The sequence below is a fragment of the Siniperca chuatsi genome, linkage group LG2 (genome assembly GCF_020085105.1).
Source record: "Siniperca chuatsi isolate FFG_IHB_CAS linkage group LG2, ASM2008510v1, whole genome shotgun sequence".
NCBI lineage: Eukaryota > Metazoa > Chordata > Actinopteri > Centrarchiformes > Sinipercidae > Siniperca > Siniperca chuatsi.
In genome coordinates, this window is record NC_058043.1 from 35,559,998 (window position 1) to 35,579,019 (window position 19,022).

Sequence of the window (19,022 nt, forward strand, 5' to 3'; positions counted from 1 at the left end):
TAGTTGTGTTGTTTTTGTTTGTGTTCTTTTGAATGTTCTTGTTATCAGGTCTCTCTTGGAAAAGAGATATTAAGCTCAATGAGACTGCCTGATTAAATAAAGATTAAATAAATAAAATAACTTCATGGAAGTGAAAGACTAAACTGTTTTAATACTCTTTACTCCTTTAAATTGACAACATATGCTAATTATTGCTGAAATGCTGAATTCTGTTGACAAAATAATGACAAAAAGGACATTTACCCTTGTTTAATCAATAATGGCCAAAAAGAGGCAACCTGGTATACACTCAAAGTCAAACAGTCAAACTCAGTCAGATTGTTGCTCCATCGTCCCGTTATCTTACCCCATGATGGTCTATTCTGCACGTATTTCAGCCATGTTAATCTGATGGTTGTCCAGCATTTCTAGAACTGTAGTTACATACATATTTGACATATTCTTCATTTAATGTCTACACTGGCTTGTGTTTCACTCAAACAAACCAAAATGTCTCTCTTGGTGTCTTTAACAATGTACTGCTCCAAACTCTCTAAATGTATGACTGTTGATTTCTGTTCTCATATCTTCTCACCTATCTGAAAGAGACATTTTTGTTAGTTTAGGTGACTTTGTGTCACAGACACCAAGCATTTTTGGTCCAATTCTTTTTTCCTTAAAATGCTTCCTCTGGGCAACATAATTAGTCAACATAATGTTAAATATCACTATTATACTGATGATACACAACATTTTATCTCTGTTTCGCCAGGCAGCCCGGGCTGTTTAAATGCTCTTTTTACCTGTCTCACAGGTAAACAGAAAACAGAAATTATGCTCGTAGGTTAAAAGCAGAAAGGCACAGACTTGAGTCAGTGCTTGCTAGCGTCTCCAAGCAAATTAAAACACATGTTACTGATCTGGAAGTGATTCTAGACTCTGAATTTAATTTCATTAGCCATTTTAACAAGGTCGCAAAAACATAATTTTTTCATCTGAGGAACATTGCCAAAATTAGACCATTTTTAACTCAGAACAATGCTTTTATTACTAGTCGTTTAGATTTTTACTGGTCTCCCTAGAAAGTCTTTAAGAAAAAAAGACCAATACAAAAAAATCACTGCACTGGCTACCTGTATCTTTTAGAATTGATTTTAAAGTCATTTTACTTATCCACAAAGCCTTATATAATCTAGCACCCTCATACATCAGTGACTGCCTCTTATTTTATATCTCAACAAGAACTCTCAGATCTTCCACTGCCTTTCATTTAGAAGTTCCCATTGTGTCCCACAAGAAATCTGGTGAGGCTGCTTTCTGTTTTTATGGCCCTAAACTGTGGAACTCCCTCCCCTTGGATCTCAGGACAGCAAACTCCCTTTGTATTTTTAAAAAGAAATTAAAGATCAATCTTTTGAACTTGGCTTATAATATGGGTTGACTTTGCATCCACAGACATTTAATCCATTTCCAGACAAGCCCATAAAAATGCATGTTGCCCATATCCTTAAATTGGGCTCAGACCGTAGTGGATTGATATCCCAGATTTATGAATTCATCAACAATATCAATCCACAAACCAGTGAAATTTTAAAAATGGCCTGGTACTCTGATCTTGGAGAAGTTTTAACAGATGACCAATGGGATTCTGTCTTAGATATGAAACACACATTGTCTATGTCCACTAAACATGGCCTAATACAACTGAAAGTGGTATACAGAGTTAATTTTATTAATGCTAGATTGGCAAAGATTTATTGAGCATTGAGCTGTTATGCCCTCGATGTACAGGCCAGCCTGCAGACTTAATGCAAGTTCTGGCTGTGTCCGAATGTCTCCGCCTTCTGGATATGTATTTAGAAAGCTTTTAGCGAGATGTTTGAAATCCAATTTGAACCTGATACAGTCTGCACCCTCTTTGGTTTAACATCCCAAGCTCTCTTATTAAATATGCGGTTATAGCTTTTAAATGGAAGCAAAGCGCTCCTCCGTCTTTTTCTCATTTGGTCAGGGATGGTATGTAAATGAAAACTAAATAATAAATAAATGAAAACAATGAAAAATAAGAAATAAAATACAACAGAATATAAGGCATTTGTCAAAAGCCCATTGTCAAACAAACAAGCTGGTAAGAACAGACAGTTGAAGATGAGGAACAAGCTTTCTTTCTGACTGATAGATAAATTCACATTTGTTCAAACTTCAAACAAATGTTGAGATGCCCATGCCCCAAAGTATATATATACTGTAGGTAAAGCCAAACTGCCATTAAAGTACGACTTGGGGAACCAATATCTTCAATAAAAATAAGATGCAGTGACTTCACTGTGTTTTATTGCAATGCTTATTGCAAGACTTTAACCATTCTACTAAAGCTCCCCAGTGCATTTGGATGGAAACATTGAGCGTGAACCAGTTTGTTTTTACACTGGACTAATATCTTACCCAGTAGAGGACATCGGTCCACCCTTGTGTGGTGATACACTGGTAGACAGTCAGCATGGAAAAGCCCAGGTTGTCAAAGTGGGTGATTCCATGGTTTGGACCTGGCCAGCCAACTCGACATTCTGTGCCATTGATGGTACAACGACGACCATTCCCTGCCTGGGCACATGGAGCCGGCTTCTCATTCTCCACTGTAGCAATAATGTCTGAAGGCCAGAAGAATAATGTAATGTTTAGTATTAATCTCTGTGTGCCATTGTGTATATGTTTATATGGGAGAATGTAAAGCTAGCTGATCTTTTCCCTCCCAATGGTAACTTCAACTAAACTCAGTATTGGCCAATACAGAGTACAAATCCCACACTAGTGCTCTTTATTATACCAGGAGGCTGTGGCTTGGTGGTAGAGCGAGTCGTCCACCAATCGGAAGGTCGACCGTTTGATCCTGGCTTCCCCCAGCCCACATGTTGAAGTGTCCTTGGGCAAGACACTGAACCTCAAATTGCTCACAAGCACTGTGCCTTCAGTGTGTGACTGATTAGTTAGTTTCTTTGTAGTGATGAGCAGTGTCATCAGTGTGTGAATGTGATATGTAGTGTGAAGCACTTTGAGTAGTTGGAAAGACTAGAAAGGCGCTATACAAGTACAGTCCATTTGCCATTTATTTCTCAAATGAAAATGTATAAACCTCACTGTGATAGAACTGAATGGGATCACTTTTCTATGTATGAGGTAACATGAAGCTTATCAGAACCATAATCAGAAATACTTTATTGATCCCAGAGGGGAAACTCTTTCGTTACAGCTGCTCACTGTCACGTCAATGCACACTTGAGAATAGAAGGAATAGAAGTACTAAGCAAATCAAAATATAATACACGATAATACAGGTAAGATAAATTATGTACAAAGTGGATATAAGTATGAAAGCTAAAATCAGTGTAAGTACTAAAGTTCTTATCTTACTTCTTTTCCATAAGAGAGGATGTCCATGCACATTCTTTTTAGGCTTGTGTACATTTTCTATTATGTCTATGTAATTCCATTATTACAATCCATCAACCTCAGCTAATTTTTTACCATATCCTGACCTGATTGCAGACACATCACCAGTTCAACTGTCTAATGCATGTAACACACATAGTTCCTCATATAGTATTAATGGTATTGTAGACCTCACAAACAGCAGTGGGCTGTGGTGAGCAACAATGTCCAGAGCCAAGGCGCTATCACCTGTACGTCAACGAGACAGTTCCATGTCGAGTAAAGAGCTTCTGCATCGCTTCATCTCCACCTAACATCACCTGTGTGTGGCATCTTTTTTCCCTCACAAACCAAAACTGATTTCCTACAAGTACAAGTACATAGCCCGGCTTTTTTCCCCCCATCCATTTTAGATAAAGACCAATAAAATACTGTGCTGTCAGACATATAATGAAATCTGTTATATTACTGCAGTGTTTCAAATCAACTTCTGTACAACTTTACAAAATGTGCTTAAAATCTGTGTTTTGAAAAAGATATATCACATTAATGTTGTCAGCACTTGCGGTCCAATGAAAGCCAACCACTGCCATCACAATAAGGATTTTGTCTGTCCTTACCGACTGCAGAGAGATCCGGGGTCAAACTGTTCTACCACCAAGCCACAGCCGCCCCTGAAGCCTCATATTAGTTCCAGCTGAACTTCATTCAGAGAATATATTTTTGCACAGAACAAAGACGTCCCCCATCACTTACATTGAAATTGCTTTTAGAAGGGATCTCTCAACAATGTATGTATGTATGTATGTATGTATAGGCATGTCAGTAACATAGGCTTGAAAAAATATGAACCCGTCCTTTAAAATGTAGCTATTGTGAGGCACATGTGGGAAATGATGAGTTAGTATCAGACACATTTTTAAACATTAACATTAGCTTTCAGCAGCAAGGAGCAGGCGAGAGCAAAACAGGGAAGACAAAGGGGCTTCTGGTGTGATAATACTGTTTGAGCGACAAAATGGCTGATGGCAAACAGTGATAATAATTAAATTACACACAAGAATTGGCATGGCAAGAATTCAGTCCAGAGAATGGTACTGACCTCAAAGACACTGAATTTTAGTATGACTTAGACTTAGTATGTCTATGTGTTGCCAGTACATGATCTGCTAAATAAGGTCAGTGTTGGCCCCAATACCAATCCACCACTCAGATGGGTGCATCTCTAGTATTACTGCCATATATAACCATATTGTGCTGCATACTGTACTTGTGCCTGTGTAGTAGCAGGTCTTGTGCATTTTGCACTTGAAGAGCTCCAATCCCATAATGGAGTAAATGGTGACCATGAAAAGGACCAGAAGGGTGATGTGAAAAAGAGGCAGCATGGACTTCAGGATGGAGTTCATCACCACTTGCAGGCCTGAGGGGGAAAACAGGATGCATCTTGAAATAAATCAAATCAGTATTCCTAAAAAAAGACTGTGTTGTCATGTATCACAATGTGTTTTCTCTCCAAGCAAGCAATCATCATCTACGGTTGATAACTGATAGTGAAATAAGATAATGCCTCTGGCTGCCACATGACTGTAGAACAATGATTTAAACCTTTACTACTACTACTAATAAAATAACAGTGATAATAAAATTAACTTTATTGATTATAGCACGATGACATTCTACAATTTAACTGTACAAAGTATCTGATTCATCAGCAGACCAATTACTTACTGGGGACCCCAGAGACCAGTCTGAGTGGTCGGAGGACTCTGAATGCCCGCAGGGCTTTCATGTCAAAGCCACCACCTTTTTCTCCTACTGGAGCCTCCACTCCACTGATGTGGTTTATGGCATCTACAGCCACAGTGAACAGGCTGGAGAGATAGAAACAGAAAATGTGATGTTTTCTCTGATATTACGATATCAGATGGTTGCCAAAATGGTTCTTAAGAACATTCAAAGTTCCCAGAATACACTGTAAGAAGCAGTAAGCATCTTTCCTGACTATGTTCATTGACAGGTGCCACAACACTTCTGCTTTTCCTTTGGTGAATCTCAGTTCCCTTAATTGCATTAGTTTTCCCTCCCTTGCATGTTTTCCTCGAATCTTTGTCCTACCTACAGAAGACGCGAGTGAGAGATGCAGGAAAAGGTGAGAGAGGAATCGAGGAAACATGTTTTTAGATAAATGACATGTTCTTTCCTCTCATGCGTCACCTGAAGCAACATCAGTTTTTGATGACAGTGGCATAGCTGGATCAGCTGTCAGTCGGCTTCAACAGCTCAGCAGATTTATTGATGCGAGTTTGTATTTGCACAGAGAATGTGATGTACTGTCTGAATAATAAGAGCATAGTTACCACTGCCAGTGCTATAGGTTTTGTTTTTGATGTCCTCCCACATGGCAAAACAGAACATGAAACATGAAAAGGAACTGTTTTACAAGCATCTTCGCATGTATTATCTGTGCTTACACTGTGCACAGATCAGTTGAAACACAGTGTGTAAATGGCCTTCCCTTTTACACACTGAATGCATATGAACCATTTCTACTGGCAGCAACGCGTTTATCAAATTATTTTACTAACTATCAGTATCTATATTTATTCATATTCTGTTTATCTGATTATCCAGATTATTATTTGAATAATGTGTAGAAATAATTCACTAGCCTTACTTTTTTAGGAAAAAGGAAATTATGTAAATATATCACACATCAAAATACATAGCTTCTACTTGACACATGTGGAAATGACTCAGAATGTTAGTTGAATTTTTGTTCATTGGTGAAAGACATCAGACTCCCTAACTATAATACTGTATTAGGATGATGATAGTTAAAAGAGGAAATAACAGATCATGAAAGGAAAGCTCTTTATGATGAAAGGATATAATAATAATAATTGTTTTGTTATTCAGACAGTCAGCACAGATCTAATGGCCTTAACTTGATGAAATCTGAAACTTGGGAGTAATATTACACCAAGTTGGTTTTGTTATATGTCCCGGTATCAAAGCAGTGGTGTTGTGCTGTTGTATTTTCAAAGCAGTCCGATCAGCTGCATTGTCCAATCACTAACAGATTTCCAATAAAGTGGTGTGTCGGTCTGATAAAAGGCTTCCATGAAGGCTGGTCTCATGTATCCTTGCTCATGTCTTCTCAGAGATCCGTTGTCGCTTCTCCGAGCAGAAATAAGAGTACTGGAGTGTCCTTCATGATGGCAGACCAGATTGATTTCCATATCACATGAGGAGCGAGGAACAATCAAATAAGGGAAATGTGATGTATCCCTGCTCTACAGATTTATGCGTGTCAGTTATCAGGCACTGAAAATGAAACTCTTCAATCTTCAGTCTTCACTCTTCAATACTTGTTCATTAGCTAATTTAGAGTTATGTACAGTGGTGTGCAAAAGTGTTTGCCCCTTTCCTGATTTCTTATTTTTTGCTTGCTTTTGTCACACTTAAATGTTTCAGATCATTAAACAAATTTTAATATTAGTCAAAGATAACACAAGTAAACACAAAATGCAGTTTTTAAATGAAGGTTGTTATTATTAAGGGAAAACAAAATTCTACATGGCCCTGTGTGAAAAAGTGATTGCCCCCCCTGTTAAAACATAATTTAACTGTGGTTTATCACACCTGAGATCAATTTCTCTAGCCACACCCAGGCCTGATTACTGCCACACCTGTTCTCAATCAAGAAATCATTTAACTAGGACCTCCCTGACAAAGTGAAGTAGACCAAAAGATCTTCAAAAGCTAGACATCATGACCTTGATCCAAAGAAATTCAGGAAAAAATGAGAAAGAAAGTAATTGAGATCTATCAGTCTGGAAAATGTTATAAAGCCATTCCTAAAGCTTTGGGACTCCAGCGAATTACAGTGAGAGCCATTATCCACAAATGGCGAAAACAGGGAACAGTGGTGAACCTTCCCAGGAGTGGCCGGCCGACCAAAATGACCACAAGAACGCAGCGACAACTCATCCAAGAGGTCACAAAAGACCCCACAACAACATCCAAAGAACTGCAGGCCTCACTTGCCTCAGTTAAGGTCAGTGTTCATGACTCCACCATAAGAAAGAGACTGGGCAAAAATGGCCTGCATGGCAGAGTTCCAAGACAAAAAAAGAACATTAAGGCTCGTCTCATTTTTGCCAGAAAACATCTTGATGATCCCCCAAGACATTTGGGAAAATACTCTGTGGACTGACGAGACAAAAGTTGAACTTTTTGGAAGGTGTGTGTCCCATTACATCTGGCGTAAAAGTAACACCGCATTTCAGAAAAAGAACATCATACCAACAGTAAAATATGGTGGTGGTAGTGTGATGGTCTGGGGCTGTTTTGCTGCTTCAGGACCTGGAAGACTTGCTGTGATAAATGGAAACATGAACTCTGCTGCTACCAGTTATTAGGTTTAGGGGGCAATCACTTTTTCACACAGGGCCATGTAGGTTTGGATTTTGTTTTCCGTTAATAATAACAACCTTCATTTTAAAACTGCATTTTGTGTTTACTTGTGTTATCTTTAACTAATATTTAAATTTGTTTGATGATCTGAAACATTTAAGTGTGACAAACATGCAAAAAAACAAGAAATCAGGAAGGGGGCAAACATTTTTGCACACCACTGTATGTATGTAGGTATGGAGTTAAGCTGTTGATGTGACATTGTTATACGCTGCCTTGGGACTGTGTTAGGGAGCATTGACTCATCAGGGTCTAAATGTTGTTGAATCAGTAATGAGGGAGCAGTCAGCTCAATGCGAGTGCTTCTCCACTGCACAGCACCGCAAGGTAAATAAAACTTTACTTTGATGTGTTGAAGTTGTGCTGGTTTGCAGAAAATGCAATAAGAGCCTGTCATCTGCTGCTCATCATCACTGTGGCTGCTTGTTATTTTTTAAATTTAATTTAAAACTGATCTGCAGTGAAACTAAACTCCAACTGAACCAAACAGGGAGGGCAATCTCTTGAAATGCAGCATTAGACCAAGTGCTGCGCACCCAATGCCTCCCCTTCTCCACCCTTATCTCGGGTTGATCCTGAGAAATAAAGGATAAAATCCAGGTTCCATCATGCTCCCTATATGTTATAAGAATAAAATTGATTTACAAAACTTATTGTTTTTGGGTAGTATTGAGGGCAGAAATCATTTTTCCCATTAGCCAGTGAGCACTAACAGAGCTACAGCAGTGTATATTCCTATAAAACTTATTTGGCAAACATCAGGTTTTGTTGAGGGGCCAGATATTTTTGTTGGAGGGACAGATTTGCCCCAGGGTTCACTAGTGGCCTAGCTCTGTCCTACAGTGTCTTCACCACTACCAGCATGAAGACACTTTAGGGAGAACCTGTCCAAACTTTTATGGGTAAGTACTGAAGGAGGATGTTTTGACTAAATAGTCTTACTTCTACTCATTATATTGTGTCAAATTGTGTCTTCTTGAACTATCTTTAAATGGGACCCGCTATGCTCATTTCCAGCCACCTGCACCGCCTGATTGTGTTGCTGGTGTGCTGGATGGCTATGACAGCTACAGCAACTTAGCTTGGAAAATAGCGATATGTGGCACTAAATTGGATGAATTTACTGTTTATCAGACCACAAATGAGACAAGAATTAGGTTGGAAAAACAATAGACGCCGCCGGAGGAATGTTTTTGGGGGCTGGCCACTGCTTACGGTACAAAAACACATAACTTTTCTAAGTTTATTCACTGACTTTGGTGAAACTGGATCATATTTTATGGAGAAAATATTTTCTGGTTTTGTCCTTTGGCTGCTCTGCCTCAACTTTCTGTGATTTACAGAGTTTACTGAGGGACAGGCAGCTTTAACGTAACTGCTAATTGCTAGTTAGCTCTGTTAGCCATGCAGCTAGCGGTCCTTTCAGCTAGCTGACTGCCCGGACTTGGAGCCCCAAGTGGGTATTGGTGTTCACACCGCTAGCACAGGAGCTTTGGATAGCCCGGAGGAGGAGGTTTTCAGGCCCAGGCTCTGAGCTCCCAGTCAGTTAGCTAATAACGCTAGCTGCACGGCTAACAGATCTAACAGTAGCTACAGTTAGCAGTAGTTAGCAGTTACTTTAGAAACAAGTAAAGACATCTGCCCATCAAGAAACTAACTAATTTCCCTTCATAACCAAAAAAGCACTTTCTGCGACACAAACCTCCAAAAACTTTAAGAGTAGTCCTGGGCAGAGTAGTCTCGCATAGCGAGACCTATCTCCACACTTAATTTTAGCGCTATGACCAGAGTGGCTGAATAACTCAGACAGACTGAGCGGGTAGATGGGTGCATCCCTGTACTCAGACACGCTCACAGCCTTGCTGCCAATGACAAATGTGTGCCTTACGTAACCAAGGTATAGAACAAGATGGTGGAATTCCAACAAGGCGTTTCAGGCTGGTGTCAGGCAGTGTTTTCTGTGGGAGAGAAGACCTCCCTTTGGCACAGACTTTGGGTTTTATTATTTTGCAGACCTTATACATGCACAAAAATGCTATATAACACAATAAAGGGCAGGGAAAATATGAAAAAGCATAATATGGCTTCTTTAAGTGACTGGGCCTCATCAGAGGACAGGTAAAACAGGAGCTCTTGCAGGGAAACTATTGGGAGTGTTGGGACAACATGCAGAATCCAAAGAAAATGGACCAGGACCAAGCATCAAAGCCAGGACCTGCTTGGTAATAACTGACAGACACACTGAGCCTTCATGCTCCTACCACTGCCTCTTGACCACTATTTAGCTAAGCAATGAGAAAAAAACAGCAAGAATAGTATTATGGCCATTCAAAACATTGTACCTTATCAACTTACCCAACAGATACACAAACAAAGTCCAAAATGTTCCAGCAGTTTCTTAAGTATGCATCTGCATGGAAAAGAAATCCATAGGCAACAATCTTCAGAAAACACTCTATAGAGAAGATGATGAGGAAGATGTACTCCAGGCTTTCCTGTAAAATAACAGCAATGGCTTTGTTTGAATCTGTTACTTGTAAATTAACCTAAAATAACTTCTAGTAGTGTTATTTCATGCATAGTGCATTGTGATATATTTATATATATATATATAAATATATAAACATATATTAAAATACAACATATCAGACTTTGTCATGGATAGAGCGATAAAGTCCTTGAGTTATTTCCATCGTTGTACCCCAGTGTTTACACAAATTATTTTAAAACAAAATGAGGCTGTCAGAGTGTCTTTTTGTTTATTCACTCAGGGCTTCTTACACTGTTGGCTGAGTGGTCAAATCATCTCCCCTGCTCATGTTTCTTACAACTTCAGAGTTCAGAGAGTTTTATGTTGCACATCACACTAATCTACTTCTGTCTATTCATGTCACATGTTACAAACTCAGACACTACTGGAATGTTTTATGGTCTCTCCCATTTCAGCAGAGCCATGCAGTGAATGTCTATTTTAAATACACACCACCCGGAGAGTGCCCTTCAGTGGTGTTAAACTGATATTTGAGCCTAACATTGTCCTTGTATCTTTGTCCTTGGATATAAAGTAATTAAACTAATTAAACAAATTTAAATTAACCAATTAAAGTAATTAATCACTACGATGCAAAATGTAGATCTTAATCACAGGCTTTTGTCCCCAACCAAGACTAAAATCTTTAAAAATTAAGGAAATTGTCGATTTTCTAGTAAGTATTTTTGGGCTTTTTAAAAAGAAAGATAGGAAATAGTACAGCCATGACAAATGAGTGCAGCAAAGGTCCCTGGCCAGACTCAAACCGTGGATGGTCAGCCTGTTCAACTGTGAGGACGGACCAGTTATTGTCAAAAGACGTGTGCACGTGCAATGGGCCATACAAACACAAATAGCACTGACAGTGGTCAGAAACTCCACAGGGAAGCTTTGGTTCAGGATTTCTAGCATTATCTACCGGCAAAGGTCGAGACAGAACCAGTCTCACTATACTAATAACCATCCTAATAACCTAATAACCATCAGTGTGAATAGTACATTTGTACATAGTGCATTTGGGTCTACAGGCAGATAGTATCATAGCTGGGAGCTCAGTTCTGTGCTTCTATGTCTGGATCTCAGTGCAGCTTTTGACACCATAGATCATTGTATACTCCTACACCGACTGGGAAATCAATTTGGCGTCTCTGGCCTGGCCCTCGCGTGGTTAAAGTCTTACCTATCTGAAAGAACACAGTGTGTTTCCTATAATAATTCTATGTTGGGACTCCACAGATGAATTCATTCATTTGAGTGATTGTTAACTGAACTTTGTTTAAGAGGAGACTGTATTATCTTTTGTCCCACAATCCTGAGAGCCATTGAACGCAGCATTGGCCAGTCTGACCTGTGACCCGGATGTCACCAGGTCAATAAAAAGGTCAGCGATCATTTGTGAACTCTCTCCTGGAATCCTTCACTAAGGCTGACAGCCGTGGCAGTCCCTCTCTCAGTGTGACTGCTCACCAGCTGACACCCACCTGGACTCTCTCCTCCTGGCTTCGCCGTGTAATCTGCTCGGAGCAGAAACACGCAACAGAACCGAAGCCTCCTGATCTACCAAAGCGAAGGCCTATTGGATCTCTGCAATAAAGTTTAGCGCCAAAGGCTATTGCAGCTAGCTAACTTTAAGGAGCATGAAGCAAGTGAATGCCGAGCTGTTAACTCTGTTAACAGTTCTTCCCCGCTTTACTCGTCTACAACAGACTGACCGCCAGGTAACAGCAGCACCAAAACCACCTCTCTTTCCCTCCCATGTTGAGGTAATGTAACAACTGGGCATAGCATAGAGTAACAGTGTATATAGCTAAGCAAAGGACTGTTTAACTTTTGTACATGTGATGTTACTGATGTGTTTTTCTGAGGTTTTGTTGTGACGTGTTTACCTATTAGGTTAATTTGGTAGCCACACGCTAAGTTGATGTTAGTTATGTTATGCTCCACATAGACAGAGTCTTTGCATGTTAACTAACTCCTTTTAACTTGGCACTGTTATCCTAAACAGATCACACACACACTTCTAGTTTGGCCCTTATGGACAACCACACCCGGCTGAGAGAAACTTTAAAGCTAAAGTTTCTTTGTTTCTGACCACGTGGGTTCATGCTCGTGCACGCAATACATACGGAGGCAGAACAAAGAAACACATGCACATTCCTTTTGCCGCACCAAGACCTGCGCACACACACACACACATATATATATACACACACACCCTTTGTTCTGTAGTTTAGTGTATTTAGTGTTATGCTGCCTTCTTTATTGTTGTCGTTATTGTTCTTTAAGAGTGAGTAATTTGCCAACCTCTGCTATGTTAATTTAATTATTAATCTGAGATCCAAATTGATAGTTTAGTGTATTTTATGAGACTCAATCAATTAATTGGCTATCATTTCTCTTCTTTAAGAAGAGTGGTGCCCCCAAGGACTTTTTTCATTAAAGTTATTTATGATTATCTTTGATAATTCTGATAATGATCGTACCTACACAAGTGGGTGCCCCCCTTTAAACACTGTAAATCCCAACAACTACATCAAACTTTTCTGATGTGAAATATAGAGTACCTCAGGGCTCTGTTCTTGGCCCTCTGCCTTTCTATTATTATTAAATTATACGCAGTCATGGAATCAATGTCCACTGCTATGCTGATGATACTCAGCTGTATGTGCCCGTAAAGGCAGATGATCGTTCCCAAATGATTAAATTAGAGTCCTGCATGTCTGCTGTGAAAAACTGCATGTAAAGTATTTTTTTTAGACTTTAAGGTGCTTCTAATGACTTACAAAATTGCTCACCCCTTCATATGTCTCTGATCTCATTAAACCTTATATCCCATCATGCTCTCCGCTCTCAGAATACAGGGCTCCTCTCTGTCCCCAGAGTAAAACAGAAGTCAACCAGCCTTTTCCTATAGTGCCCCCTTCCTCTGGAATAACCTTCCTGTTGACACTTGAGACAGTCTGACTGTGTTTGGGCCTTTAAATACAAACTTAAAACTCATCTTTTCTTCTTAACCTTTAGTTAGCTGCTTATTCTTGATTTCCTTGTACCTGTTACAATTATCCTTCCGGTGGGTCAGTCTCAGTCTCAATGAATCTATTAATCTATTATAAGTACTTATAGTCCATGTATGTCCTGCAGATGAGAAAACTGTAAACTTTCTGAAAACCACTGCATCTCTCTCTAGCCTCTCCTCCTTGTCCTCTCTTTTCACTAAGGCTTCTCTGTGCTGGACCATTGGCCATCCTGGGACCTCTCTCTCTCTCCTGGCTGTCAGTGCCTCTCTCCAGATGTTTTGGATCTGCATCTTAATCCTCCAGGAGATTCAACCTCTCCTCTTGTCTCTATCTCAGTTGTATGCATGTTGTCTCTGACTCTTCCTCTGTGTGTCTGTTCCTTTCCGCTATCTGTGTGAATGCTGTGCTTGAGTTCTGCCTCTTGTGTGTTTGTGTAGTCTGTCCTCTTCCAAGTCTCCATGGTGGAGAGGAGGTTGTGTGGCTCAGGTCTGTTTGACGACACCTGAAGTTGCTCAACATCCTCCCGATCCATTCTTCATATATGTTACAATCTATTGATAATTTTATCATTCCGATTGTCCATACAGTAATTTCATTGTGTTGGTCTATTCTGTACAAGACATCTATTTTCTGTCTGTCCGTCCTGGGAGATGGATCCCTCCCCTCTTGCTCTTCCTGAGGTTCCTTCCATTTTTTCCTTGTTAAAGGATGGGGCGTTTTTCCTCATTCGAATCAAGGGTCTAAGGACAGAGGGTGTCGTAGCCTGTACAGCTTGTAAAGCCTCTTTAGGCAAATTTATTGATTTAATTAATAAATAAAATTTACTTGACTATACTGCATAAGAGCAAAGCCCCCAGCCTTTGTTGAAGTCATACATCTCTCTCTCTGTCTGCCTCTCATCATCTGTCCAATAAAGACAAAAAATGCCAAAAATGGAATCTTTAAAAAAAGTCAAGTGTCTAGACAGCTATTGGATGGACTGCTATGAAATTAGATTTTTTTCCCCCATAGGATAAGTGTTCATTGTCTTTGGCATTTGCTGTCTTTGTGTTTGCAGTGTGCGCCTCTCTCCTCTTGCATATGCATTTAACAGATTAATAATAGGAGGATACGTGTTGACAGAGGTTGATTTTGTACTCCACAGATAACCACAGCTTCGTGTTAATTCTAAAATGGACATTTGTGTTGTGATATATAAACAAACCATCCGTCAAAAGGGAAATATAAGAATCTTGTCTATGAGACTTGAGTCACTTGAGAGCTCCAGCCAACTCACATCTGTGAGCGTGCATGGCCGGCTGGCTAGCTAGTGACCACCACAGGCGTTAGCTTGCTGTTGCGGCAGTTTGTGGAGGTTCTCTGTGTTGCTTTGGTGCTACGGGAACAAAAACATGAGCTGCCGTGGCTGAGTTGCTCTCCTCCTGGGCCTGTCTAGGTTGTAGCGCTGGTTAGAATCATAGCTAGGTTAGCGTTAGTGTTTAGCAGAAGCCTGGAATGGTATAGCCAATGAGAGGCAGAGTAGGGGCGGGTCTACAGATGACTCTTCTTCCGGTACAGACTGTAGTTCCTGTAGCTCATGCAAGGGAATCTCTCAATCAGAGAAAGCCAAACAGGACAACAGCCACACGCCCCAACCACAAGCAAGTGACTGATTAGTGATTACTGAGCTCACTAATTTGTGTTAGTTTACAGTAGGTCTTGTGTAAGATAGTACAGTACAAATCTATAAATCTATAAATGATTGTAAAAATTTCAAAAATCATTGGCAGGACTATACATCGTGTCAAACGTGTATGTGTGTGTGTGTGTGTGCATGTGCATGCACAACAAAAAAAATGGTGACCCACTGACCCCTAGCGCCACTAGTGGTTCAAAACTCGTCAGGGCACGGCTGATTTCCTGAAAGCACCGCAGATAAAGTCTGCCAGTAACTATCTCATCTCATCAAGCAAAATGGAAGTTGCAGGCTACAAATAAAGAGCCTGAACATTTTGCTTGTGCAGAGATGCATGTCTTGTGCTCATTATGGCTACACAATACAATAACATACTTGCATAATAAAATAAAAAAACAGCAGTTTTGTGGACTGCTATTTCAGTATAGATTTAGGAATGGAGATAGTGTTGTTTAGTTTCTCAAATGTATCTCTTTATGCAGCCTTTCTCACATCCCTGGTGGGCACCAGATGATGCCAATACTAGAAAAGCTACACCAATGTGAGGAACTGTGATCTGGAGGCATGGATAGATGGAAGTTAGCAAAAGAGAAAATGTTTGATTCTCTTTTGTGTGTGTTATGGCTGAAGATTAGTTTGCTCTGTTTTTAAGGACGTTGAGGACCAGGTGACCATGGATCAGACAATCCTGGGAATCTTAAAAAGCAGAACCAGAGTTGTCAAGTCCACTTATAATATGCGACGTTGGGCTTCTTTTCTTAAAGAAAAAAACTTGGGCTGTGGTTTTTTGGGCTTGTTTTAAAATATACGGTTGCTTGTTAGGAAAATCTGACAAGCGACTTCATTTTTTTACATTTATGGTCTCTATTTTCCCCAATGCATTGATTGACACTGTCTGCTCCCAGCCTCAGTGCTCTAGTGTAATTCGCCATCCCACAAATCCCCACATGGATCTATCCCGCCCCCTCGTCCCCCTCATTCGAGAAAAATCAATGTCATGTCAATCATGTTGTAGCCTCAACGATCTGGTTTTATTGCGGTTACTGCCGAGTTACGAGTCATATTCATAGGTTTATAGATTTATTTTGTAAAGTGCACCATTCTTATGATTTTTGACATTGCTCTCAGAAATATGTAGCTTACCCTGTGTAATTAAACAATATGTTAATACAGTAGTTTATAGGTTGGTTGTTTCTAAACACATCTTACATTTTAGAATGAAGGCATTATCCTAGTCATTATCGGTGGTGATTTTTCATTTAATTTGTACCAAATAGTTTTGACTACTCTGATTGATTGATTTATTCTTTTTTATAGATGATAAACAAAGTTTGCCAAGTGTAATCATTACTGGATAATGTTTTCCAAGTTCCAAGCATCACCCTAAAATACAAGAGCAACCACCAAAACTAATATAAATAAATTCAATTTTTGCTTTCAAACTCCGACTGGTTTCATTTTAATATGTTGCAGGTTCATTTACTGAGCATGTTTACACTGAGGCCGTAACAGGCTATATTAATATTGGGCTTGTTTTTGAAGCTGTGGTTGCTTATTTGTCTCGCAAGAGTTGGCAACACTGAGCAGAACCTAGAGATGACCTGGAAAATGTTGGAAAAATCATGGAAGGTGTGGAAGTACTTCAGGACCTTGGTAACATTCCAAAAGCACCAGCCATTTGATTACTAAGTACTCATTGGACTTCAGTTTCCCACCCAACTTCAAGTACACACATACAAGTAACTGGATGGCAACCACCTCTCAACAAAGGCTCAAGTGCTAAAAAACAATTTGAAGGAACATTGTAGACAAGGAGTTCTGAAAGTGGAGCATGGAGCCTCCAAATGTTTTTTGTGCAACCCTCTGTTGCCTGCTCTCAAACAGCACATAGGACAGTTTTGGTCTGTAAATGACCTTGTCTTTCCACAGACTCCTTCATTATGGGACAATTATTTAATAACTGTTGAACTCCTATTTTCTGGACTACATTCCATTAGGCAAAAACTCCAACTCTAGACGTCTATCTGATAATGCTGTAGCTAAATGTAAGGAAGCGATCCTATCTGCATTTAATTCAATGCTATGTCTCTAATTTCAGCCCCTCCCAAATTGACCATCTTGTTGATAGAACTGCACTGTTGATAGACACTCGACCCTGTTGCCCCTCTAAAAAAGAAAATAATAAAACAAAGGTTAGCTGGTATAACCCCCAAACCTGCAAATTAAAGCAAACATCACGAAAACTTGAAAAGAAATGGTGTTCCAACAACCTGGAAAAATCTCGTTTAGTCTGGCAAGATAGTCTTAAAACATATAGGAAAGCCCTCCGTAATGCCAGAGCAGCTTACTACTCATCATTAATAGAGGAAAATAAAAAAAACCCTGGTTTCTTTTCAGCACTGTAGCCAGGCTGACAGAGAATCACAGCTCTCTTGAGCCATGTATTCCTATAGCCCTCAGTAGTAACAACTTCATGAGCTTCTGTAATGATAAAATTTTAACCATTAGAGAGATAATTCATCAAGTCCTGCCCTCAACCGGTATCGATGTATCTTCAAACACAGGAACCTTAGAAACAACTGTAAAACCTGATATATATATTTTGACTGCTTTGCTCCTATCAACCTTCTTCAACTAACTTCAAAGATTAATTAATCTAAGCCATCAACCTGTCTCTTAGACCCCATTCCAACTATGCTGCTTAAAGACGTTATACCCTTAGTTTGCACTTCTTTACTGGATTTGACCAATCTGTCTTTATTAACAGGCTATGTACCACAGACCTTTTAAAGTAGCTGTAATTAAACCTCTTCTTAAAAAACCCACTCTTGGTCCAGGGGTTTCAGCCGACTATAGACCTATATCTAACCTTCCCTTTCTCTCTAAGATCCTTGAGAAAGCAGTCGCCAATCAGTTGTGTGACTTTCTAAATAACAATAGTTTATTTGAGGATTTTCAGTCAGGATTTAGAGTGCATCATAGCACAGAGACAGCACTGGTGAAAATTACAAATGACCTTTTAATTGCATCGTACAATGGACTTGTCTCTGTACTTGTCTTGTTAGATCGATACCATTGACCATCACATCCTATTACAGAGACTGGAAGATTCAGGTGGCATTAAAGGAAACGCACTAAGCTGGTTTAAATCCTATCTATCAGATCGATCTCAGTTTGTACATGTGATTTTATTCACCTTATATATGCTTCCTCTAGGCAATATTATTAGGAAACACTCCATAAACTTTCATTGTTATACAGATGATACCCAATTATATCTATCGATCAAGCCAGATGAAACTAACCAGTTAGCTAAACATCAAGCATGCCTTAAGGACATAAAAACCTGGATGACCTGCAATTTTCCGATGTTAAACTCTGACATAACCGAAGTTATTGTACTTGGTCCCAAACACCTCCGAGACACGTTGTCTAAAGATATAGTTACTCTAGATGGCATTGCCCTGGCCTCCCGCACCACCTCGGAACCTCGGAGTTATCTTTGATCAAGATTTATCCTTTAACTCCCACATGAAAAAAACTTTAAGGACTGCCTTCTTTCACCTACGCAACATTGCAAAAATCAGGCACGTCCTGTCTCAAAATGATGCCGAAAAACTAGTCCATGCATTTGTTACTTCTAGGCTGGACTGCTGCAATTCCTTATGATCAGGCTGCCTGAATAAGTCGCTTAAGACTCTCCAGTTGATCCAGAATACTGCGGCACATGTACTGACAAGAACTAGGAAAAGAGATCATATTTCTCCAATATTAGCTTCTCTGCACTGGCTCCCTGTAAAATCCAGAATATAATTTAAAATCCTTCTCCTCACCTACAAAGCTCTTAATGGTCAGGCACCATCATAAAGATATCATAGTACCTTATTACCCCACTAGAACACTGCGCTCCCAG

General features: G+C 39.7%; 1 protein-coding gene across 2 annotated transcripts in view; it reads right to left on the bottom strand.

Moving 5' to 3' along the window:
* Window positions 1–19,022, bottom strand: part of LOC122861584 (dihydropyridine-sensitive L-type skeletal muscle calcium channel subunit alpha-1-like) — a 147,575-nt gene that overhangs the window by 119,011 nt on the left and 9,542 nt on the right. Inside the window, exons 4-7 of one of the 2 annotated variants that reach the window (XM_044166206.1) lie at window positions 10,243–10,382; window positions 5,140–5,282; window positions 4,679–4,831; window positions 2,425–2,630 (exon numbers count right to left, since the gene is read on the bottom strand). In XM_044166206.1, the coding sequence (XP_044022141.1) occupies window positions 2,425–2,630; window positions 4,679–4,831; window positions 5,140–5,282; window positions 10,243–10,382 (642 nt within the window). The remainder of the gene's footprint in view (window positions 1–2,424; window positions 2,631–4,678; window positions 4,832–5,139; window positions 5,283–10,242; window positions 10,383–19,022) is intronic. The other variant, XM_044166216.1, reaches the window with a different exon arrangement.